Source organism: Aulonocara stuartgranti (genome assembly GCF_965226115.1).
Source record: "Aulonocara stuartgranti genome assembly, chromosome: 2".
NCBI lineage: Eukaryota > Metazoa > Chordata > Actinopteri > Cichliformes > Cichlidae > Aulonocara > Aulonocara stuartgranti.
The window spans coordinates 31,368,559-31,394,946 of NC_138940.1; the positions used below are offsets into that span (position 1 = coordinate 31,368,559).

The window sequence follows — 26,388 nt, forward strand, 5'->3', positions numbered from 1 at the left end:
AAGACCAAACAGCTCCGTGGTGCTGAAAGTGCGAAAACGCACTAGCAAACTTTACAGCGGAAAAAACGGTGCGATAAAATTCAGTTTGAACGTGTTTCGAGTAGACTAGGTCTCAGCGCAAATTAGTATTGCTAGAAACGTCAAATATTCCGAGTGAAATAATATGATTGGATACAAAACCAGGGGTGCTTTTGTAACAATGGAGTCGTCGGAAAGGTACGTGCTGCTCAGTCTTTTCCTGTTTTCGATCGTCAATCCACTGTCGGCCTCAGTGACTCATTATTCGATACCAGAAGAAATGAAAGAAGGATCTGTCGTGGCTAATCTCGCCACCGATCTGACCCTGGATCTTAAAACACTGAATCAGAGGAAGATGCGTCTTGATATCATCGCGAACAAGAAATATCTGGATGTGAACAAAGAGACTGGTGAGCTGTATGTTGTTGAGAAGATCGACAGGGAACATATTTGCCCTTTTAAGTTATCAGCATCTTGCTATCTAAAATTAGAGGTTATACTAGAAAGCCCGTTACGAATATTTAATATCGAAATAGAAATCCTTGACATGAACGACAACGCCCCGCAATTTCGACGAAACGCCATACATTTGGATATATCTGAAGTTACAGCAAGAGGAGAGAGATTTTCTCTGAGTAATGCAGTCGATCCTGATGTTGGATCCAATTCAGTGAAAACGTACTATCTGAGTGAAAGTGAATATTTTAATATAGAAGTTCAGACCGGAAGAGATGGATCGAAGTTTGCAGAATTAATTCTAACAAAGACATTAGACCGAGAGCAGCAGCCTGTTCATAATTTGATACTCACAGCTGTAGATGGAGGAACACCCGCTCGTTCTGGCACTGCCAGTGTTATTGTTCATGTTCTGGACACTAATGACAATCCACCTACGTTTGATAAAGACAATCTGAGTGTAAATTTAATGGAAAACTCTCCGATTGGAAGTCTTGTTGTTCATTTAAATGCAACAGACTTAGATGAAGGATCAAATTCTGATATAACATATTCATACAGTTTATATACGTCAGAAAAAACACAGGAGACATTTAATCTGAATCCTGCCACTGGTGAAATTACAGTTAAGGGAGTGCTGAACTATGAAGATTTCAGGATTTATGATATGGAAGTTATAGCTGCTGATAAAGGAGCCACCAGTTTAACAGGACAATGCACCATAAAGATTCTAGTTGAAGACATGAATGATAATCACCCAGAAATATCAATTAAATCATTTCAGAGTCCAGTGACTGAAAACATCGAGTTAGACACAGTGATAGCTGTAGTTAGTGTCAGTGATAAAGATTCAGGTGATAATGGAATAGTTGATCTTCATATTCCAGATAATATGCCTTTCAAACTGAGGGAGTCCTCTGATAACTATTTTGAATTAGTAGTGTCGGAGCCATTAGACCGTGAGAAGGTGCCGGAATATGACATCACTTTCACTGTGACAGACAGAGGCTCTCCTCCTTTATCTGACAATGAAACTATGACTTTAGAGCTGCTGGATGTTAATGACAATGTCCCACAGTTCCCCCAGTCATTTTATACTATACGTGTCATGGAGAATAACGCACCTGGGGCCTTGCTCAGCTTACTCACTGCCTTTGACCCCGACCTCCATGAAAACCAGTATCTAGTTTATTTCATAATAGAGAAGGAGATAGCTAACACCTCCATGTCCATGCTGTTCTCCATCAATCCAGAGAACGGTAATCTTTACGCACTCAAAACCTTTGATTATGAGATTGAGAAGGAGTTTCTGTTCCACATCGAGGCCAGAGACTCTGGCTCTCCTCCTCTCAGCAGTAATGTGACCGTCCACGTCATTATTGTGGACCAGAACGACAATGCTCCAGTTATTGTGTCTCCGTGGCGTGCACACGGCTCTGTGGTGGAGGAAAAGATCCCCAGATCCACTGATAAAGGATCCCTGATTGCCAAGGTGATAGCGTTAGATACAGACTCTGTGCACAACTCTCGGATCACCTACCAGTTTCTACAGGTGACTGACGCCACCTTGTTCAGTCTGGACCAATACAACGGAGAGATCCGGACTATGAGGATGTTCAGTTACAGAGATCCACGCCACCAGAGACTGGTTGTTGTTGCCAAGGACAATGGAGAGCCTGCTCTCTCTGCTACAGTCACCATCAAGCTGACCACAATGGAGACTGCTGTTAAAGCCTACTCTGACATGACTGAGGAGCCTCTGGAATATGACATCTTCTCAGACATCAACCTGTATTTGGTCATCGGTCTGGGCTCAGTGTCGTTTCTGCTGCTCATCACCATATTGGTCACCATCGTGATCAAGTGTCAGAAACCCAAGCCCAGCAAAGCAGCTCCTCCCTCCAGGAACAGTGTGATCAGTGAGAGGAACTCCACCATCGCAGACTCCACTCTGGTCTCCAACGATGCCTACTGGTACAGTCTGTTTCTAGCAGAGACCAGGAAAGGAAAGCTGGTGGTTAGACAGCCTCTGCCAAAAGGCTCCAGGTACATTGTGTCCAGCATACCGAGAGGGACAGGACTGACAGACACTAGTGACTCAGCAGCTTCTACTCTACAGGTAGGAATTTAATTCACAGACATGGTATTTTAGCTACATCGCTAATATATGTAAATTAATTACTATAATTTTAATGTTCCTTTTTTCCTCAACGTGATCTGCTAACAATTTTCAGTTAACTAATATAAAATGTCATAAGTTATCATGAGGGTACCACTATTAAATTCACTACTTAGTACATAACCAATAATCCATCATCATAATTCAGCAGGTTTTATTGTGTAAAAGTCTTGTCCTCAAAGGTCAAGTCTGCATTTCAAAGAACAGTCTAAAAACCTGCGCTGTTAGCAGCGAAAATAACTTATATTTAGTAAAAAATGCTGCATCCACGATCCACAAAGTTTAACTTTTTCATGACTTATTCAAGTTTATTGATTTTTATACATATATATGTTTATGTTATTACTGTTAGCATAGTCATTTTTTTTTCTTATTTAACAATCAGTTTTAGGTGCGCCGTTATCTTCATGTTGTTAGAGTAACTTAATCTCAACTAACTTCTCTGGCTGTGGCCATTCTTCAGAGCCATTTCCTCCCTGTTCTTGTTTTTGTGGAAATAAAATGTAATATCATGTATTTTCAATATTTTTCCTGTGCATTCTGTATATGCAATATTGGCAACTCGTGCATTTATGATTAATACAATTGAGTACTTTTTCTATCTCTAATAATTTGTTTTTATTAGTGGTAAAGAGCGACTAGATCACGACGTCATCTAAACAACCATGGTCATGGAGATATGCGTTCAGAATCATTAGATCTATTATGAGAAATTATATAAGGTAATGACAACTCGAAGTGCTACCATATTTAAAAATCGTCTGCAGTATTTCCGTGATATTTCGTTTTATAATGCAGAAATCGTGAGGTCATTAAGGTTCATCGTTTTGACTGGTCAATTGCGTCTGAAATTTGATTGTTGATTGTTTTTTCAGCAATAATCAATTTGAAGTCATTTAATGTACTAAACGAGCATCGTTTATGTTTTGGGACCACCATTAACGGTACCCAGGTCCGTGTGTATTAAAAACAAAAATATATGCAAAAACAAACGAAAATCAAGAATAATTTGAAGACGTGTGGTGTTCATTGCGTTTCAAAGACTCTGACAGAATCTCAGGGGTGGCGCTATTCTATCAGTAAAATGCAAAGCAAAGAACATAAAAGCAGAAAAGCGTGATGGTCTTCGCACGTTTAGAAGCAAGAGGACAGCGTCGTAGTGCTGAAACTCCGCTGCGAAAAGCGCTGGCCAAGATTTAGCTTAAATGTACTTTGGAATTCACACTATGTGCGTTGGGCTCAGAAGAAAGAGGGAAATTTTTTAAATGAATATTGCTGGAAACAAACATTATATATGATGAACTCCCATACAAGACGGCTTTCCAGAACAATGGAGTCTTGCGAGAGGTACGTGATCCTCGCTATTATTTTTTCTTTTGCTCGGTGCACATCGGCCTCAGTGACTCATTATTCAATACCAGAAGAAATGAAAGAAGGATCCGTCGTGGCTAATCTCGCCACCGACCTCGGGCTGGATATGAAAACTCTGAATCAGAGGAAGATGCGTCTTGATATCATCGCGAACAAGAAATATTTAGACCTAAACAAAGAGACTGGTGAGCTGTATGTTGTAGAGAAAATCGACAGAGAGCATATTTGCCCTACAAAGTCATTAGCGTCCTGCTATCTAAAATTAGAGGTTATACTAGATAACCCAGTAAGAATATTTAATATAGAAGTAGAAATTCTTGATATAAACGACAACGCCCCACAATTTCGAAGAGACGCCATACATTTGGATATATCTGAAGCGACGTCAAGAGGAGAGAGATTTTCTCTGAGTAATGCAGTCGATCCGGATGTCGGATCCAATTCAGTGAAAACATACTATCTGAGTGAAAGTGAATATTTTAATATAGAAGTTCAGACCGGAAGAGATGGATCAAAGTTTGCGGATTTGATCTTGAAAAAGACTTTAGATCGAGAGAAGAAACCTGTTCACAATTTGATACTCACAGCTGTAGATGGAGGAACACCTGCTCGTTCTGGCACTGCAAGTGTTATTGTACGAGTTTTAGATACAAATGATAACACACCCACCTTTGACAAAGACAATATGAACATTAAAATGATGGAAAACTCTCCGATTGGAAGTCTTGTTGTTGATCTTAATGCAACAGACTTAGATGAAGGGTTAAATTCTGATATAACATATTCGTACAGTTTATATACATCAGAAAAAACACAGGAGACATTTAATCTGAATCCTACCACTGGTGAAATTACAGTTAAGGGAGTGCTGAACTATGAAGATTTCAGGATTTATGATATGGAAGTTATAGCTGCTGATAAAGGAGCCACCAGTTTAACAGGACAATGCACCATAAAGATTCTAGTTGAAGACATGAATGATAATCACCCAGAAATATCAATTAAATCATTTCAGAGTCCAGTGACTGAAAACATCGAGTTAGACACAGTGATAGCTGTAGTTAGTGTCAGTGATAAAGATTCAGGTGATAATGGAATAGTTGATCTTCGTGTTCCAGATAATATGCCTTTCAAACTGAGGGAGTCCTCTGATAACTATTATGAATTAGTAGTGTCGGAGCCATTAGACCGTGAGAAGGTGCCGGAATATGACATCACTTTCACTGTGACAGACAGAGGCTCTCCTCCTTTATCTGACAATGAAACTATGACTTTAGAGCTGCTGGATGTTAATGACAATGTCCCACAGTTCCCCCAGTCGTTTTATACTATACGTGTCATGGAGAATAACGCACCTGGGGCCTTGCTCAGCTCACTCACTGCCTTTGACCCCGACCTCCATGAAAACCAGTATCTAGTTTATTTCATAATAGAGAAGGAGATAGCTAACACATCCATGTCTATGCTGTTCTCCATCAATCCAGAGAACGGTAATCTTTACGCACTCAAAACCTTTGATTATGAGATTGAGAAGGAGTTTCTGTTCCACATCGAGGCCAGAGACTCTGGCTCTCCTCCTCTCAGCAGTAACGTGACCGTCCACATCATTATCGTGGACCAGAACGACAATGCTCCAGTTATTGTGTCTCCGTGGCGTGCACACGGCTCTGTGGTGGAGGAAAAGATCCCCAGATCCACTGATAAAGGATCCCTGATTGCAAAGGTGATAGCGTTAGATACAGACTCTGTGCACAACTCTCGGATCACCTACCAGTTTCTACAGGTGACTGACGCCACCTTGTTTAGTCTGGATCAATACAATGGAGAGATCCGGACTATGAGGATGTTCAGTTACAGAGATCCACGCCACCAGAGACTTGTTGTTGTTGCCAAGGACAATGGAGAGCCTGCGCTCTCTGCTACAGTCACCATCAAGCTGACCACAATGGAGACTGCTGTTAAAGCCTACTCTGACATGACTGAGGAGCCTCTGGAATATGACATCTTCTCAGACATCAACCTGTATTTGGTCATCGGTCTGGGCTCGGTGTCATTTCTGCTGCTCATCACTATATTGGTCACCATCGTGATCAAGTGTCAGAAACCCAAGCCCAGCAAGGCAGCTCCTCCCTCCAGGAACAGTGTGATCAGTGAGAGGAACTCCACCATCGCAGACTCCACTCTGGTCTCCAACGATGCCTACTGGTACAGTCTGTTTCTAGCAGAGACCAGGAAAGGAAAGCTGGTGGTTAGACAGCCTCTGCCAAAGGGCTCCAGGTACATTGTGTCCAGCATACCGAGAGGGACAGGACTGACAGACACTAGTGACTCAGCAGCTTCTACTCTGCAGGTGAGGCACTTTTTTGAGTCACCCTGATTGGGTATAATATCATTCAGAAAATGTTCATTTTATAACCCAGTACTGGATTAAATAGCTTTATTCCCAAGCATTAATTTAGAAATGGTCCCTTTGTTTGAGATGCAAATTTTATTAAATGTCATCCTTATTATTCACACTCATGGTCTTTTATATGCAGCACAGTTCAGTGATGTCCTATCCTAAAATCTTTATTCGACATTTAGTTCAATGTAGTTATCTAAAGCAAACTGATGAAACATACTGTTTTAGGTGAAACAAACGTTTTCCCTTTTTGCAGTTTATATAAAATATTTTGGAAATAAAAAGAGACGTTTTACAGAAAATGATATGAATATACTTATTCTATGTCGTGCAGCGACCCATTCAAGTGAAAATAAAAAAAGTAAAATACTCCCATGAAAACACATCTTCCACATCAGCCGTGTAAATCATTACGAATAAACTTCCTAAGCATTTCTTAGTGTTTAAGTTTAATCTTGGGGCAAATTAGTAAATTATTTTTGCATTAAAAAATATTGTGTGATGGCCATTTTATTTCAGGCAGAGGCGCTGTTTCCCAATCTGACTTACGGGACAATAGTGACATCTCGATCGCCACCCCAGTAAAATTTTAAATAAGAGGAAGAGAACGGAAAACGAGCAGCTCCTGGTGAATTTGGATTTCAAGGATTTCCAGACACTGTACTTGCATTTTCGGGGGAGATTTAACTGACGCCTACCTCTTCTTTAAAGCCCACTTGTTTTAAATTGCTTAAGAAAAGAAAGGTCGTAGTAAGAATGAAGGGATTTGTCTGCTTTGGACACTGGAGAAGGTATGTGCTGATATTCATTCTCCTCGCTTCCAATATAAAGTGCACTGCAGCTGTGACACACTACTCTGTTCCCGAGGAACTGGAAGAAGGCTCTGTTGTAGCAAATCTAGCCGGGGATTTGGGAATAGATGTGAAGACACTGGTCGAACGGAAAATGCGTCTAGAGATCATTGCAAATAGAAAATATCTGGACGTGAACAAAGAAACAGGGGAGCTGTACATTGTTGAACGAATTGACAGAGAATCTCTCTGTCCCGCTAAGACGTCATGTTATCTGAAAATGGAGGCAATAATCGAAAATCCCAAAAGAATTTTTTACATAGAATTGGAGATAATGGACATAAACGATAACGCGCCCCACTTCAGAAGAGACACCATAGATTTAGACATTTCAGAAGGGACAGAGGCTGGAGAGCGTTTTTCAGTGAGCAACGCAGTTGATCCAGATGTTGGATCGAACTCCGTAAAAGCCTACCACTTGAGTGAGAGTGATTATTTCACTATCGAAATTCAAACAGGAAGAGATGGATCAAAATTTGCTGATTTGATCCTTACAAAAAAACTAAATCGAGAAGAACGCGCTGCTCATAATTTAATTCTTACGGCCGTAGATGGCGGTATACCGCCTAGTTCAGGAACTGCTACTGTTTTTGTTCACGTTTTAGATACAAATGACAACGCCCCTAAATTTGAAGAAGACAGTTATCAGGTTAGTGTACTGGAGAATTCTCCAGTTGGAAGTATTGTTATTCATCTTAATGCGACAGATTTAGATGACGGCTTAAATTCAGAAATAGTATATTCATATAGTCTGTATACATCGGAAAAAACACAGGAAACCTTTAATCTAAACCCTACGACAGGTGAGATCACTGTAAAGGGGGTGTTAAATTATGAAGATTTCAGGATTTATGATATGGAAGTTATAGCAACCGATAAAGGGGTTGGTGCATTATCAGGCCAATGTAAAATTAAAATTATTGTAGAAGACATGAATGATAATCATCCACAAATTTCTATCAAGTCTTTTCAAACTCCAGTCACTGAAAACATTGAATTGGACACAGTGATAGCTGTAGTTAGTGTCAGTGATAAAGATTCAGGTGATAATGGAATAGTTGATCTTCATATTCCAGATAATATGCCTTTCAAACTAAGGGAGTCCTCTGATAACTATTATGAATTACTAGTGTCGGAGCCTTTAGACCGTGAGAAGGTGTCAGAATATGACATCACTTTCACTGTGACAGACAGAGGCTCTCCTCCTTTATCTGACAATGAAACTATGACTTTAGAGCTGCTGGATGTTAATGACAATGTCCCACAGTTCCCGCAGTCGTTTTATACTATACGTGTCATGGAGAATAACGCACCTGGGGCCTTGCTCAGCTCACTCACTGCCTTTGACCCCGACCTCCATGAAAACCAGTATCTAGTTTATTTCATAATAGAGAAGGAGATAGCCAACACATCCATGTCTATGCTGTTCTCCATCAATCCAGAGAACGGTAATCTTTATGCACTCAAAACCTTTGATTATGAGATTGAGAAGGAGTTTCTGTTCCACATCGAGGCCAGAGACTCTGGATCTCCTCCTCTCAGCAGTAACGTGACCGTCCACATCATTATCGTGGACCAGAATGACAATGCTCCTGTTATTGTGTCACCGTGGCGTGCACACGGCTCTGTGGTAGAGGAAAAGATCCCCAGATCCACTGATAAAGGATCCCTGATTGCCAAGGTGATAGCCTTAGATACAGACTCTGTGCACAACTCTCGGATCACCTACCAGTTTCTACAGGTGACTGACGCCACCTTGTTTAGTCTGGACCAATACAATGGAGAGATCCGGACTATGAGGATGTTCAGTTACAGAGATCCACGCCACCAGAGACTTGTTGTTGTTGCCAAGGACAACGGAGAGCCTGCTCTCTCTGCTACAGTCACCATCAAGCTGACCACAATGGAGACTGCTGTTAAAGCCTACTCTGACATGACTGAGGAGCCTCTGGAATATGACATCTTCTCAGACATCAACCTGTATTTGGTCATCGGTCTGGGCTCGGTGTCATTTCTGCTGCTCATCACTATATTGGTCACCATCGTGATCAAGTGTCAGAAACCCAAGCCCAGCAAAGCAGCTCCTCCCTCCAGGAACAGTGTGATCAGTGAGAGGAACTCCACCATCGCAGACTCCACTCTGGTCTCCAACGATGCCTACTGGTACAGTCTGTTTCTAGCAGAGACCAGGAAAGGAAAGCTGGTGGTTAGACAACCTCTGCCAAAGGGCTCCAGGTACATTGTGTCCAGCATACCGAGAGGGACAGGACTGACAGACACTAGTGACTCAGCAGCTTCTACTCTACAGGTATGGAGAAGCAACGAGTGAAATTTTTACACTTACCAGTTCTATGGTTTTACTGCTGTTTCTCTGCTTAATCAACACCGTTAACACTGTGTATCCATTATTTTTTAAAACCACTCAACCAAATACCAATAAGAAAACAAATTATGTGTTTATTAATCAAATTAATTATCTTGCTGTGCTTTTGTTGGCATCTAGTAACTGCAGTTGAATGCTACAAACGATCTATATTTTAGGTAAATTAGGAGGACAGCTGTAGGAGCAACGACACTAATAACTATAACAACTACATTTGTAAAGCATATCAGCGTTATACTTTCGAAGTCGGTTAATTCAAGTGAGAGATAACACAACGCGTCGCTCTTTACCACAAAAAAAAATCAGGTCCACGTGACGTCACCATCCAGATAACTGAGGAAAGTAACAGAACCTCCATTTTTACATGGTTCTTTCTTCTAGCAGCCCGAGGTCATAGTATATAACCTCTTTGTTGATATTCATAGAGGTGTGCTTTCTTGGAACCGAGACATCGATTTTGCCCATCCAGAGGCGTTTTATTTGTGAACGAGACGAACTAATAATCATGGATTTTAAATTATGTCATCGCTCTGGGGTGAGGTACGTGTCGATGCTCATTTTTTTCTGTGTGGCCGTCTCCGTTATATCTGCTGTTACACACTACTCAATCCCCGAAGAGATGGAACAAGGTTCCGTGGTCGCTAATCTAGCATTGGATTTGGGTCTGGACGCAAAATCACTGGGTAGACGCAACATGAGACTGGATGTCATCGCCAATAAGCGATATCTTGAAATCAATAAAGACACAGGAGAGTTATTTGTTTCTGAAAAGATTGACCGCGAATACATATGTAACAGCAAGAATCCATCGTGTTTTCTTAAAATGGATGTGACGATCGAAAATCCAATTCGTCTGTTCAACATTGAGGTTGAAATAATGGACATCAATGACAATGCGCCTTTTTTTCGTAGAGACACGATGCATTTAGATATATCCGAAACGAGCTCGCCAGGGGAGCGCTTTTCCCTACCTAATGCTGTGGATCCCGATTTTGGTTCAAATTCAGTAAAAAATTACCATCTTAGTAAAAATCAACACTTTGCGCTTGAAATTCAGACCGGGAGAGATGGTTCAAAGTTTGCAGACCTGATTGTGAAAACATCTTTAGACAGGGAGAAGCAGGCTGTTCATAATCTAATACTCACTGCTGTGGACGGTGGAGTCCCCACCCGCACAGGTACAGCCAGCATCATTGTTCGAGTGCTTGATGTCAACGACAACGCCCCTTCTTTTGAAAAAGAAAAATATGTCGTAGATGTGATGGAAAACTCTCCAGTTGGCAGTCTAGTAATTAAACTTAATGCCACTGATTTAGATGAAGGATCCAATTCTGAGATTGTTTATTCATACAGTTTGTATACATCAGAAAGGACCCAAAAGATGTTTAACCTCAATCCAGAAAATGGTGAGATCAGAGTCAAAGAGATGATAAATTATGAAGATTTAAAACTTTATGAAATGGAAATTATAGCCAGTGATAAGGGACCTAACTCAGTATCTGGACAGTGTAAACTTACAATACAGGTGACAGATATGAATGATAATCACCCAGAAATATCAATTAAATCATTTCAGAGTCCAATAAAAGAAGACACACCCACAGACACAGTGATAGCTGTAGTTAGTGTCAGTGATAAAGATTCAGGTGATAATGGAATAGTTGATCTTCATATTCCAGATAATATGCCTTTCAAACTGAGGGAGTCCTCTGATAACTATTATGAATTAGTAGTGTCGGAGCCATTAGACCGTGAGAAGGTGCCGGAATATGACATCACTTTCACTGTGACAGACAGAGGCTCTCCTCCTTTATCTGACAATGAAACTATGACTTTAGAGCTGCTGGATGTTAATGACAATGTTCCACAGTTCCCGCAGTCGTTTTATACTATACGTGTCATGGAGAATAACGCACCTGGGGCCTTGCTCAGCTCACTCACTGCCTTTGACCCCGACCTCCATGAAAACCAGTATCTAGTTTATTTCATAATAGAGAAGGAGATAGCTAACACCTCCATGTCCATGCTGTTCTCCATCAATCCAGAGAACGGTAATCTTTACGCACTCAAAACCTTTGATTATGAGATTGAGAAGGAGTTTCTGTTCCACATCGAGGCCAGAGACTCTGGATCTCCTCCTCTCAGCAGTAACGTGACCGTCCACATCATTATTGTGGACCAGAACGACAATGCTCCTGTTATTGTGTCACCGTGGCGTGCACACGGCTCTGTGGTGGAGGAAAAGATCCCCAGATCCACTGATAAAGGATCCCTGATTGCCAAGGTGATAGCCTTAGATACAGACTCTGTGCACAACTCTCGGATCACCTACCAGTTTCTACAGGTGACTGACGCCACCTTGTTTAGTCTGGATCAATACAATGGAGAGATCCGGACTATGAGGATGTTCAGTTACAGAGATCCACGCCACCAGAGACTTGTTGTTGTTGCCAAGGACAATGGAGAGCCTGCTCTCTCTGCTACAGTCACCATCAGCCTGACCACAATGGAGACTGCTGTTAAAGCCTACTCTGACATGACTGAGGAGCCTCTGGAATATGACATCTTCTCAGACATCAACCTGTATTTGGTCATCGGTCTGGGCTCGGTGTCATTTCTGCTGCTCATCACCATATTGGTCACCATCGTGATCAAGTGTCAGAAACCCAAGCCCAGCAAAGCAGCTCCTCCCTCCAGGAACAGTGTGATCAGTGAGAGGAACTCCACCATCGCAGACTCCACTCTGGTCTCCAACGATGCCTACTGGTACAGTCTGTTTCTAGCAGAGACCAGGAAAGGAAAGCTGGTGGTTAGACAACCTCTGCCAAAGGGCTCCAGGTACATTGTGTCCAGCATACCGAGAGGGACAGGACTGACAGACACTAGTGACTCAGCAGCTTCTACTCTGCAGGTATGATAAAAAAAGTCACTTAAAGACACCTTCAGCACATATATATATAAATCTTTTGTTGCACTTTTATGAAATATAGGCATAAAGGAACATGTTGAACAGAAAATTTCAGAATTTTTTTTCTTTTTCTAAAACTTTGAAATGTTAAAACCCCAGTTATGTCTCCCTTTTAGCACCCAAAGGTGCATCTATTGTGTATAGAAAAACTTCCAAAACTTACAGCTTCAAATTTTAGAAATTTGCACTGAGACATACTGTCTTCATTCTGATTCTGGTCAAAGCTGTCATTTAGATATACGTTGAGCATTATCAAATTTATTTTTATTAAGAGTTGATATTTATAACCTTCACATTTTTTGGATAATACTTAAATATGGATGGATAATAATAATTTCTCGAAATTTAACTAAATGAATTCCAGAGGCCCATCACTTACACCAGAAAGTCATATTAAATTGTTTGGATTGCATTTTTCAGAAGTCGCTGATTGAAAGCCTAATGCAGAGTCATTTGTTGTGTCTTTATGTTTTACATGATGCAATTTAGCCTATGTTTAAATAAAATTATATATCATTATAAGAAACACGAAGAATAAAAACTACAATGAGAAAACAGAATAAACAGGAAGTATATTTGGAGTATGAAATTCAAATCTTAAAGCAGGCAAAAATATAATTGAAGTATTTCATAACATTATTGTTTTTTGTTTTTAATAAAAAATAAAGTTCTAGTTTGTTACGACTCGGAAAAATTCTCTAAATACTGTTGATGGCGCTGCTCTTCAGTAAAACCTAATCTCATGTGACGTCATAATTCTCACGATACTTCATTGTAGGCGTTGTATATGGCATATTTACACCAGGCTCGGAAGACAGCGGCATAAAGATATTTTCTCCAGAAATTACCGTATTGCCTTTCGTCAGAGATTTGAGGATTGCTTCACCTTGTCTGAACATAGAAGAAATTAAAAGATTTTAAATACGCATTCTTTTCCTCAATGGCTCACCGTAATCTCAAGTGTTCCCGAAGATGGTATGTCTCAGTATTTCTTTTTCTTTTTCCCATCATGAATCCGGTATCGACAGTCACCCATTATTCGGTTCCCGAAGAAATGGACGAAGGTTCTCTTGTTGCGAATTTAGCAACAGATTTGGGATTAGATACAAGAAGTCTGAGTAATAGAAAAATCCGCGTTGACGTTGTAGGCAATAAAAAATATCTTGACATCAAAAAAGACACAGGAGAGCTCTTTATTCTGGAAAGGATAGACAGAGAGTTTTTATGTCCTCTAAAGACCACCACGTCTTGCTTTCTTAAATTAGACGCTTCCGTTGAGAACCCAGTGCGAATGTTTAACATTGAAGTGGAAATCGTGGACATTAATGACAACGCTCCACATTTTCGGAGGGGGACGATGCATTTGGACATTTCTGAATCAAGTCCAGTGGGGGAGAGATTCTCACTGAACAATGCTGCAGACCCAGATGTTGGAACAAATTCTGTGAAAAATTACCATCTGAGCTCAAGTGAACATTTCTCAGTTGAAATTCAGACCGGGAGAGACGGGACAAAGTTTGCAGACTTGATTTTAAAAAAACCTTTAGACAGGGAGAAGCAGGCTGTTCATAATCTAATTCTTACTGCTGTGGACGGTGGAGTCCCCACCCGCACAGGTACAGCCAGCATCATTGTTCGCGTGCTTGATGTCAACGACAACGCCCCTTCTTTTGAAAAAGCAAAATATGTCGTAGATGTGATGGAAAACTCTCCAATTGGCAGTCTAGTAATTAAACTGAATGCCACTGATTTAGATGAAGGATCCAATTCTGAGATTGTTTATTCATACAGTTTGTATACATCAGAAAGGACCCAAAAGATGTTTAACCTCAATCCAGAAAATGGTGAGATCAGAGTCAAAGAGATGATAAATTATGAAGATTTAAAACTGTATGAAATGGAAATTATAGCCAGTGATAAGGGCCCTAACTCAGTATCTGGACAGTGTAAACTTACAATACAGGTGACAGATATGAATGATAATCACCCAGAAATATCAATTAAATCATTTCAGAGTCCAATAAAAGAAGACACACCCACAGACACAGTGATAGCTGTAGTTAGTGTCAGTGATAAAGATTCAGGTGATAATGGAATAGTTGATCTACGTATTCCAGATAATATGCCTTTCAAACTGAGGGAGTCCTCTGATAACTATTATGAATTAGTAGTGTCGGAGCCTTTAGACCGTGAGAAGGTGCCAGAATATGACATCACTTTCACTGTGACAGACAGAGGCTCTCCTCCTTTATCTGACAATGAAACTATGACTTTAGAGCTGCTGGATGTTAATGACAATGTCCCACAGTTCCCCCAGTCATTTTATACTATACGTGTCATGGAGAATAACGCACCTGGGGCCTTGCTCAGCTCACTCACTGCCTTTGACCCCGACCTCCATGAAAACCAGTATCTAGTTTATTTCATAATAGAGAAGGAGATAGCTAACACCTCCATGTCCATGCTGTTCTCCATCAATCCAGAGAACGGTAATCTTTACGCACTCAAAACCTTTGATTATGAGATTGAGAAGGAGTTTCTGTTCCACATCGAGGCCAGAGACTCTGGCTCTCCTCCTCTCAGCAGTAACGTGACAGTACACATCATTATTGTGGACCAGAACGACAATGCTCCAGTTATTGTGTCTCCGTGGCGTGCACACGGCTCTGTGGTGGAGGAAAAGATCCCCAGATCCACTGATAAAGGATCCCTGATTGCAAAGGTGATAGCCTTAGATACAGACTCTGTGCACAACTCTCGGATCACCTACCAGTTTCTACAGGTGACTGACGCCACCTTATTTAGTCTGGACCAATACAATGGAGAGATCCGGACTATGAGGATGTTCAGTTACAGAGATCCACGCCACCAGAGACTTGTTGTTGTTGCCAAGGACAATGGAGAGCCTGCTCTCTCTGCTACAGTCACCATCAAGCTGACCACAATGGAGACTGCTGTTAAAGCCTACTCTGACATGACTGAGGAGCCTCTGGAATATGACATCTTCTCAGACATCAACCTGTATTTGGTCATCGGTCTGGGCTCGGTGTCATTTCTGCTGCTCATCACTATATTGGTCACCATCGTGATCAAGTGTCAGAAACCCAAGCCCAGCAAAGCAGCTCCTCCCTCCAGGAACAGTGTGATCAGTGAGAGGAACTCCACCATCGCAGACTCCACTCTGGTCTCCAACGATGCCTACTGGTACAGTCTGTTTCTAGCAGAGACCAGGAAAGGAAAGCTGGTGGTTAGACAGCCTCTGCCAAAGGGCTCCAGGTACATTGTGTCCAGCATACCGAGAGGGACAGGGCTGACAGACACTAGTGACTCAGCAGCTTCTACTCTGCAGGTATGGGAAACGTTTACATTCAGCATTTATTTATACTGATGTACTTTGTCAATGTCCACCCCTCCGCTTACAAGTGATCAGTGTTGGACTGAATCATTAATTCAGCTTTGGAATTTGAATCCATCCCAGTCCAGTCAGTTTACTTAAATCTACCGACCTCTATTTTTTTTTTTTTTTTAAATATCTATATTTGGTATTTGGGTCAATAAGCAAATCAGATTTTCTCTCCATCATCATTAGTGTGGTCAAAGGAATAACTTTGTTAATCTGACTAGATATCTACTAAAGGAATATTTATTGGGAAGAAAGAAAAATATTGTTCAACTGTACATTTTGTGTGTACAGTTTTTTTTTTTAAAGAATTACACCCAAAACATGTAACAAAGGAAGATGAGAGATTAACAGTATACAAAGGTTGCCTAAAAAGAAAAATTAGACATGTTTTGAGGAAATTAAATGTGTCATAAATATGATATTTACATTTTGTTTAAATACTTGAAATATTCTGACCATATAGCAACACACCTAATGGTGAAACCTTTCCACTATGATTTTTGGGAGGAAACTTCTACACAGTATAAATGCAGAACCACAGAGACTTACAAATGAGCCTATGTGGGAACTGAGTTTTTAAGTAGGCTGTGCCAATAGAGGCAAGGTCCAAAACTCAGTAGAAACACTGCAAATAGAGTGCATAAAACCACAGACAGTAACATGCCCCCCCCCCCAAAAAAAAGAAAAGATAAGAAAATATTACATAGTCAGTTCAAGCGTTCAAATAAATATGTTAATAATCGAGCATGCACAAACATTTAAGAACGAAAGCCTTCATATATACACGCACTGAAACTGTACATAAACTACAAAAATACAGACATGCTTGGTGTGTTTGTTTAGTTTTGTTGACTGGTCTGATCACTAACTGGCACTTACTTTTCTGTACTTGGCTGAAAATATTCTTATTGTTATTGTTGTTATTGTTGTTGTTGTTGTTGTTATTATTATTATTATTATTATTATTATTATTATTAATATCTTAACTCTTTCCATTGTCTCTTTGAGTGCACACTATATCGAGTAGCTTGCCTAAATTTTATGTGTAAAGTAGCAGGCAGGCATTGTGTACCTTGCCAATAGCGAGAGCAAACAGTCTTTAGGTGAGTGTGACAAAGACCCGGGTGATGCATACAGTTTATTAAATCGCAATAAAGTTTTATGGCACAAAACATGTAATATAATTTTAGCGCCGTTTCAAAAATAGATGTGTCTTGCAATTAAACCGGCCTTTATATCATTCCTTAGGCATTGAAAACAGACAGAAAAGACGGGAAAATCGGTAGCACATCATAACAGAGTAACTGCCATTCGCAATGCGCAGTGATACATTTGATGTCATTACTTGTCCAGTACTGTTTCATGCATCAGCACAGGAAACCTCGCACTCCGCCAGACAAACGGGATACTGTGTTACAAACTCGCTGTTTTCCTCATGATAATTGCGTAATAAAGAAAAAAGTGCATGAAGAAATGAAAAGATGCCGAAAACTGGGAAGTACTTCGTGTGCATTCACTAATTCACGTCCCAGTTCGCATCAGCAACTTCTTAAACGGGAATTGAGACGCCCTGATTCTGTTGTTATTTAATAAAAACAACTATTTTATTTTTATGTTTTTTTTTTATTGAAAAAGTTGCGCAATTGTTTCCGTCGCTGTTTTGCAGAAAAACACACCCATTAGTGAGGTCATCGATTTCACGTAAATTTATTGGAGGAAGGAGAATAGGTGGTCCCATTTAAAATGTACGTCATTCGTGAGGAAGAAACATTTTCTCTGATGATGTCCGTTTCGTGTGTTTAGTCAACAAGAGGACGATTTACCTGCGTTTCCGCACATTTCAAGGTGTTTCAGAGTTACGGAAGCTTCACGATGATGCACCATCTCAAACAGTCATGCGGGACAGGGTACGTTTCCCTGATTTTCTTTCTTTCTGCTATCGTGAATACTGCGTCTTCAATCACCCATTATTCTATTCCTGAAGAAATGGAGGAAGGTTCTGTTGTTGCAAATCTAGCAACCGACCTGAGGTTAGATGTGAAGACGCTGAATGAAAGAAAAATGCGCGTGGATGTAGTAGCTAACAAAAAATACCTCGACATTAACAAGGTAACGGGGGAGCTGTACATTTTAGAAAGGATTGACCGTGAGTTTTTCTGTCCATCGAAGACAACATCATACTGCGTTCTTAAATTAGACGCTACTATCGAGAATCCTGTGCGGATGTTTAATATTGAGGTGGAAATAACGGACATTAATGACAACGCTCCACATTTTCGGAGGGGGACGATGCATTTGGACATTTCTGAATCAAGTCCAGTGGGGGAGAGATTCTCACTGAACAATGCTGCAGACCCAGATGTTGGAACAAATTCTGTGAAAAATTACCATCTGAGCTCAAGTGAACATTTCTCAGTTGAAATTCAGACCGGGAGAGACGGGACAAAGTTTGCAGACTTGATTTTAAAAAAACCTTTAGACAGGGAGAAGCAGGCTGTTCATAATCTAATTCTTACTGCTGTGGACGGTGGAGTCCCCACCCGCACAGGTACAGCCAGCATCATTGTTCGCGTGCTTGATGTCAACGACAACGCCCCTTCTTTTGAAAAAGCAAAATATGTCGTAGATGTGATGGAAAACTCTCCAATTGGCAGTCTAGTAATTAAACTGAATGCCACTGATTTAGATGAAGGATCCAATTCTGAGATTGTTTATTCATACAGTTTGTATACATCAGAAAGGACCCAAAAGATGTTTAACCTCAATCCAGAAAATGGTGAGATCAGAGTCAAAGAGATGATAAATTATGAAGATTTAAAACTGTATGAAATGGAAATTATAGCCAGTGATAAGGGCCCTAACTCAGTATCTGGACAGTGTAAACTTACAATACAGGTGACAGATATGAATGATAATCACCCAGAAATATCAATTAAATCATTTCAGAGTCCAATAAAAGAAGACACACCCACAGACACAGTGATAGCTGTGGTTAGTGTCAGTGATAAAGATTCAGGTGATAATGGAATAGTTGATCTACGTATTCCAGATAATATGCCTTTCAAACTGAGGGAGTCCTCTGATAACTATTATGAATTAGTAGTGTCGGAGCCTTTAGACCGTGAGAAGGTGCCAGAATATGACATCACTTTCACTGTGACAGACAGAGGCTCTCCTCCTTTATCTGACAATGAAACTATGACTTTAGAGCTGCTGGATGTTAATGACAATGTCCCACAGTTCCCCCAGTCATTTTATACTATACGTGTCATGGAGAATAACGCACCTGGGGCCTTGCTCAGCTCACTCACTGCCTTTGACCCCGACCTCCATGAAAACCAGTATCTAGTTTATTTCATAATAGAGAAGGAGATAGCTAACACCTCCATGTCCATGCTGTTCTCCATCAATCCAGAGAACGGTAATCTTTACGCACTCAAAACCTTTGATTATGAGATTGAGAAGGAGTTTCTGTTCCACATCGAGGCCAGAGACTCTGGATCTCCTCCTCTCAGCAGTAACGTGACAGTACACATCATTATTGTGGACCAGAACGACAATGCTCCAGTTATTGTGTCTCCGTGGCGTGCACACGGCTCTGTGGTGGAGGAAAAGATCCCCAGATCCACTGATAAAGGATCCCTGATTGCAAAGGTGATAGCCTTAGATACAGACTCTGTGCACAACTCTCGGATCACCTACCAGTTTCTACAGGTGACTGACGCCACCTTGTTTAGTCTGGACCAATACAATGGAGAGATCCGGACTATGAGGATGTTCAGTTACAGAGATCCACGCCACCAGAGACTTGTTGTTGTTGCCAAGGACAATGGAGAGCCTGCTCTCTCTGCTACAGTCACCATCAAGCTGACCACAATGGAGACTGCTGTTAAAGCCTACTCTGACATGACTGAGGAGCCTCTGGAATATGACATCTTCTCAGACATCAACCTGTATTTAGTCATCGGTCTGGGCTTGGTGTCATTTCTGCTGCTCATCACCATATTGGTCACCATTGTGATCAAGTGTCAGAAACCCAAGCCCAGCAAAGCAGCTCCTCCCTCCAGGAACAGTGTGATCAGTGAGAGGAACTCCACCATCGCAGACTCCACTCTGGTCTCCAATGATGCCTACTGGTACAGTCTGTTTCTAGCAGAGACCAGGAAAGGAAAGCTGGTGGTTAGACAGCCTCTGCCAAAGGGCTCCAGGTACATTGTGTCCAGCATACCGAGAGGGACAGGGCTGACAGACACTAGTGACTCAGCAGCTTCTACTCTGCAGGTATAGGTCCTCAATGTTTTTTGCATTTTTTAAAAAACTCTTTTTAAAAAAGGATACCTACTACTTATTACAATTTCTTGTTTAACAAACTCCAAAGTGAAAAAAAAAATGTAAACTTTTAATCGCTGGTACACACTTGCAATATCTGCAATGGAAATGTTTTTCTCTTTGCATGAGAGACATTACAACCTTTAGAAAATGAGTACAGATTAAAAAATGCCAACAATAATGTTTCACATGTGTGAAACCCAAATATGTTTTTGCTCTGGTGTCAATGTGTTTAGTTTTATGTTAACTGGCACATGAGCAAAGGTACACAAGTCAAATAAGATTTATTTTAAAACAAACAGGAGAAATGCATTTTGAGATCAGACAGGAGTGTGACTTTCTTTGCAGGTTTTCAAAGAGTTATATCGTCCTTACTATTTTGTTTTGTTTGTTTGTTTTTTGCTGTTGATGACATGACCTTTCAACATGAAGAAGATACAGAATATGAGATTGCTGGTCATCAGAACAACTTCAAACTTAAGTCTGCACTATGTTTGCAGGAAACTATGACATTAGGGTAGGCAGTTCATCTCCAGTAGTTGAGATGAACAGGTTTTGAGAGAAGAAACAGAAATCTCTTAATTTATTGGTTAGAATAAACAACTTAAATATGATACAATTTTGCCATTATTCTATGTCATATCTGTCTGTCTTTCTTTCTTGGTAAGTATGGTACTCTAAATGTAAAACTGTGTTGTGACCTACTTCTGTAGCACACATTGTAACAGTATTCCCTTCTAAGGTTCACACTAACCACACTTATTCTGTGCTATTTATAAGTCATAACATTCAGTTTATAGTGCCAACTCTGTGATCACTGGATTCATACACACATACACAAAGAATCCTTCTGTGCTTGTATTGACCTGACCACTGAATTGCTTTTTTTTTCTCCCCACTCTAAAGTACCCTAAATGAAGGAAGTCCGCTCTGCAGTTGGAGGTATGCAGAAGTCTCACTCCCCCACCCTGGATAACTTTTCTATTAATTATTACAGAACTATTGTTTCAATTGTTTTTCTGTTTGTTTTGTTCTCGGTGGATGTTAGTATTATTCAGTGTCTTGTATTTCATTTTCTTTGAGGAGGAGATTTTTTTTTTTTTTTTTTTTTTTTAGATCACTTGACTTACTTAACATTACATGCATTTTGCCACTTTTGTGTCAGCTTTAATGCTTACAGTCTCATCCATTAGGCCTAATGAAAGCTTCTTATACAGTCTAACCAGCACAGTGATTAACAGCATGCTAATATATTTGAGTACTATGTTTTCTCCCTTAATACTTTTATACTATTTTGGTGCATAAAACATTACTATCATGACCTTTATTGACCTCAGACAATAAAAAAGATTAAACAAAAATAATCGTAATGGCTTACAGTCTTGCTTACATTTCAGCGAATACAGTCATCCAAATTAAGTAGTATTAAATTAGTATTCCTGTCATAGTCATTGCTTTTGGTGAACAAAGTGACAATCATGTTGAGAAACTAAACAAAACAAAAGAAACCGAAGCAAAGCAAAGCAAAACAAACAAACCAAAAAACCCTTCACTTCAGTCAACACTGTTGTTATTTGCTTGCTTAGGTTCTGGCCTTTGCTGTTACAGGTTTTCTCAGTTGCTTTGGTAGATTTCTCAAAACATTTTCAACACTCTCTGCATTGAAGATTAATTACCAAGAGCAGCACATGCATGCAGCAAACAAACAAACAAAAAACAAACAAACCCTACCGTGAAGAGGCTGTAACTCACTCAAAACTGAAAATTTACTTCACGAGCTAGCAAAAATACCTCTGATATCAACATGAAAAGTGTGAACCAGGGATATTTTGACCGAAGACAGTGATTGTTATTTCGAATTTCCTCACTTCTAGTCTTTTCCTCCAATTCTTTTCACTTTGTATCAAAGTGAAAATTCTGTGTTTGTAATGAACCACTTACATTTCCATGTAGTGTGAGGGTTTTTCCTATGCTTCTCTATGTTTTTCCTGCAATTGTCACAATATAAACTATACTAAATGGGGGGAAAAAACAAAAAAACCTCTGGCCCCAGGTTTTCATACTTCACATATTTTTCTGACAGCTCAGCTCCGTTTTTTTTTTTAATTTTAAGTTTAAGGTTTCATACTTGTAACATATACTATAATAGAGTTTAAGATTAAAAACTATTCCATGGAGAAAGAATAATTTATATTGATGACAAAGACAAATACAACCCATGAGCATTCAAATTGTCTAGACCTGCTGAAAGATTTACAAATTTAAAGAATAATGAAAAATTTTCCTTATGCTGTGGATGAGCAACACAGTGCTGTGAATGATTCTGTATATTGTTTTGACAGCATTAACTCTAATTCAGGAACTGAGCCTAAGCAACTGAGAAAAACTGAAATATATGCCAAGAAAAAAATGCCCTTAATTGAATCACTATGTTCTCAAAAGAATGGTGTGTGTGTGTGCATGTCTGTTCATCCCCTAATGATCCATCACTTATATATTAGGACTATTTCCTGTTTTTGAATGTTTGTAAGTGAAATTGGGCTGTGCTGTTAAACCGGTGATTCTACTAAATGTTTCTGACTTCACAGAATGACACGTTTGAACATGAATGACACAATGTCTGTTGTAGACTGAATTGTGACCTAAATCTTTGTGCAGGAGACGCGCAAAGAGAAACCGGTCACCCAGTTACCTAGCAACCACTCTCCTTCACATAATTTTGCAGCATGGTATTCATAGATCTGCCTCCTCCCCACTACATGTTCAAGGATCCGCCCAATCCCTCAACCCAGTCTGTCCTCTGCTTGAAGCCCCGTATAAGCGACAGACGTCGGCTGCATGAGATGTGTCAGTTTGCCCAGTCCCAAGTGCTCTTGTTCTTTTTTTGAAATTTGTCTAATTTTCATCTCGTTGGCAGGCATCCACAACCAGCAGCAGCAGTTCCACATAAGACCCCCATCCACCTGCAGCGTACAGGATTAACACTGACAAGAATGGCTTCACAGAGGAAAGAAGAAACCTCTAACCATACACCCCCCTCCAGGTCTGTCCTGCTGAGTCTGTAAAAACATGGCCCAGAGCTTTATCTTTGAACCCATGAAAAGCCAGTCAACAATGCATCCCTGTCCATTCAGTATGCATGATAAGACAGCATGGTTTCAACCACACTTCAACTGTCATATGTTAAAAAGAAAATTTCAAGAGGAGATGCAATGAAATGGACTATCTGAAAAACTGTGCCAGTGGATATTAAAAGAAGCCACATCAAAGAGTAAAAAGGTGGACATTTAAATGTTGAAATGCCTTGAAAATACACACACTCTCTCTCTCTCTCTCGCTCTCTTCAAAAAAATGAAACACATAAGATATCATATTTTTAACTGCTCTGCTTTGTCTTGGTCTACTACAGCTTTGTTGTATGATAAATAGGGTAACTAAGGTGAAATAGCACAATTAACTAAACATCAGAAAAGCACCAACCTACAGTTTTAATGTATGAAATAAGAGAAAATCAGTATTTTGTAAATGTGGTAACTTTGAGTACTTTTATGTTTTGTACTTGACTTTGTGCTTTATATGTGAACTAGGCCTGAAGATACTGTATGACTTAGAGCAGCGGTCCCCAACCTTTTTTGCGCCACGGACCGGTTTATGCCCGACAATATTTTCATGGACCGGCCTTTAAGGTGTCGCGGATAAATACAACAAAATAAAACTAGTACCGGTACCGAAAAAAAGAAAATTTATTCATAACACACGTAAAAGACCAAGGAAAACCGAGTAAACGATAAAAACGATAACAAAATAACGCTGAAAACCGATAAAAACCCTGAAAACTATACATTTCACACCTGAGCCTCAACTCTCGCGGCCTGGTACCAAACGACTCACGGACCGGTACCGGTCCGAGGCCCGGGGGTTGGGGACCGCTGACTTAGAGTGCTGAGAGATAAGATCAATAAGTGTACAGAACAGAAAAGATCAAGGCCTTTAGCCATTATGCCTTTAAGTTGTTTTTGCATGGAAGAATTCAAGTACTTTTGACAGCTTTTGTTATTTTATTATATTAAGCAACATTTTTGCAGTTAAGTCTCACTGTTTCACTTGATTTTTCCGAACAATATGGAGCGATTTTAATGGGACAATAATGGCAGTAAATCAGTATAACACCTTTTAATCATGATGTCCTGAGAGGTTTAGAAGATGTCAAACAAAATCTATAAAACAGCACAATGACATTGCTTTGGACTCAGAAAACGATTTAATCAAAGCCTAAATTAAAATGTGCAATGTCGCTTATTATTTATTTTATGTGCTCCTCTAGAATGAGGCTTGGATTTTAAATGCAACACAAGTGAATACAGTGAGCCTTTAGCACTCTGTACGGTATATGCACCACAAACATGAACATGTACAGTCACCTGTCAATGTCTAGATCCAAGTTCTGGCTGTTCCTTCATTTTGATGTCTTCTGCAGTGTTTAAAACCGAAGAACCAAACATGTTCGTTTAATCCTTACACTTCAGAAACAATGTTGTTATGGTTGATTTCACTCAATGAAAGCTGTTCTAATGTTTATCACTGACTAACTGTATGTATATGGATATGCATATGCAGCACCTTATCTAGGATACAGATATAATTCATATATACAGTATCTCATTTGTATGTATCTATGAATATGCCTTTCATTTTCAGTACCAGTGCTTTTGCAACTTTTAATGTGAAAAAAGTGGAACTCCTGTGCCATAAGATTTATGACCCCAACTAGTATGTTTAGCACAGCTCATAAAGCATTACTTTTAAGAAGCTCAAATATCTTAAAAACATATGCAGTAAGGGCCTTTGTACAGTGGTACTTTTATGGTGCAATATATGGTAATTTGTGTAATGTGTGATCTGTGGTTTGGTCTGTAAGATTCATTAAATACTAAACAGAATAAACTAAAAGGCATTTAGTACTCATTTTAGATAGCTGGATTATTTAATAATTGTTTCAAATGTAATACATTTTAAGCAATACTTGTCTAACCATCTAAATGGATAGTATCGAGAGTGAGAGAGACACACTCGTCTATTATAATAAAATGCATTAAAATGCCAAAGTTCAAGTTCCTGTCCCATCTTTGTAAACTTGTCAACCAACTCAGTCAAGTTTCTCTACAGTAGAACCTGCTTGTATTAATGTATTAATACTTATTGAATTGACTGTATTAATTTCAGATTTATTTACCTTATTAAGATATTTGCTCTTTCACATTTTATTTTACCATTCTATTAAATTCATTATATATTTGTTGCTTTTTTACTTCTTTAAAAAGAAAAATCTGTGGCGTATTAAGACAGGTTTAGAAACAAAAACCCATATTTTCACAAGACAATGTGGGAGGATATTCTACAGATAAGTTTTGCAGTCATTCTTTCACTGTCTCGTTTTCTTGCAGTTCAGTTTCCACAAAAACTATAAAAGCATGGTAAGGTTTGCACACAGTGCTGTTCCTGTTTCTGTAGGCTGCTAAGACTTTTTTTATTTGTTTGTTTTTCTTATACCTAATATGGATGGTGTGAAGAAAAATATGAATACGAGTACCAACAAGACAAACAAAAACTGAAAAAAAAAACTCCTAAAGTAAACCATATACAAACATTTCCACAAAAATCTCCCTTCTAGAGCTGCTCTCCTTCAAGATCTGAAGTTTCCACCACTAGAATGTAAGTATGGATTAAAATTCAAATTATCAAATTATATTGTCATATATATTTAAAACATCCATCCACCCGCTTCCGCTTTTTGTTTTGCTTTTTGATTTTTGTACTAAACTAACCAGCTTTTCTTGATTTAATCTATATTAAAAAAAAAAAACAAACAAAAAATTTTAGATATTTGAAGAATATATCACATGAAGTGAAAGCAAGAGGGACATTTTGACAGGTAAGTATTTCAGGAAATCTATGAGGGTTCCTCTGTCATGATGGCAAAGGGAATGGCTCCAGCTATGTGTCTGTACTGCGCTGCCTTCTATGAGCCC

The 26,388-nt window shown here is 39.6% G+C and overlaps 4 protein-coding genes across 5 annotated transcripts; all 4 read left to right on the forward strand.

Moving 5' to 3' along the window:
• Positions 1–27: 27 nt before the first annotated feature.
• LOC309714145 (protocadherin alpha-C2-like) lies at positions 28–2,605 on the forward strand (the record flags this gene model as incomplete). Its single annotated transcript, XM_082546363.1, has 1 exon — positions 28–2,605. Exon 1 carries the CDS (start codon positions 164–166, stop codon positions 2,603–2,605), a length of 2,442 nt encoding a protein of 813 aa, XP_082402489.1. The 5' UTR covers positions 28–163.
• A 1,195-nt stretch (positions 2,606–3,800) lies between these two features.
• LOC309689300 (protocadherin alpha-C2-like) lies at positions 3,801–6,401 on the forward strand (the record flags this gene model as incomplete). Its single annotated transcript, XM_082505599.1, has 1 exon — positions 3,801–6,401. Exon 1 carries the CDS (start codon positions 3,948–3,950, stop codon positions 6,399–6,401), a length of 2,454 nt encoding a protein of 817 aa, XP_082361725.1. The 5' UTR covers positions 3,801–3,947.
• Positions 6,402–7,033: 632 nt separating this feature from the next.
• LOC309714344 (protocadherin alpha-C2-like) lies at positions 7,034–12,576 on the forward strand (the record flags this gene model as incomplete). The annotated part of the gene is made up of 2 exons (XM_082546688.1): positions 7,034–7,480; positions 10,458–12,576. The coding sequence occupies exons 1-2, from the start codon at positions 7,182–7,184 to the stop codon at positions 12,574–12,576; spliced, it is 2,418 nt and encodes an 805-aa protein (XP_082402814.1). The 5' UTR covers positions 7,034–7,181.
• A 738-nt stretch (positions 12,577–13,314) lies between these two features.
• LOC309714324 (protocadherin beta-16-like) lies at positions 13,315–25,320 on the forward strand. 2 transcript variants are annotated; one of them, XM_082546656.1, is made up of 3 exons: positions 13,315–15,976; positions 19,241–20,311; positions 23,277–25,320. In XM_082546656.1, exons 1-3 carry the CDS (start codon positions 13,568–13,570, stop codon positions 23,307–23,309), a joined length of 3,513 nt encoding a protein of 1,170 aa, XP_082402782.1. In that variant the 5' UTR covers positions 13,315–13,567; the 3' UTR covers positions 23,310–25,320. The 2 variants fall into 2 exon arrangements, 1 of the variants encoding a protein (XP_082402782.1); XR_014278903.1 differs by lacking the exons at positions 13,315–15,976; positions 19,241–20,311 and adding exons at positions 17,069–17,937; positions 21,266–21,301.
• The last annotated feature ends 1,068 nt before the right edge of the window (positions 25,321–26,388 follow it).

Bases quoted from the DNA above. Each gene is read 5' to 3' on its own strand.
- LOC309714324 (XM_082546656.1), top strand. From the start codon at position 13,568: ATGGCTCACCGTAATCTCAAGTGTTCCCGAAGATGGTATGTCTCAGTA. The intron at 15,977-19,240 runs GTATGGGAAACG...ATGACTTTAGAG, and splicing joins CAGCAGCTTCTACTCTGCAG to CTGCTGGATGTTAATGACAA. The intron at 20,312-23,276 runs GTATAGGTCCTC...TCTCGTTGGCAG, and splicing joins CAGCAGCTTCTACTCTGCAG to GCATCCACAACCAGCAGCAG.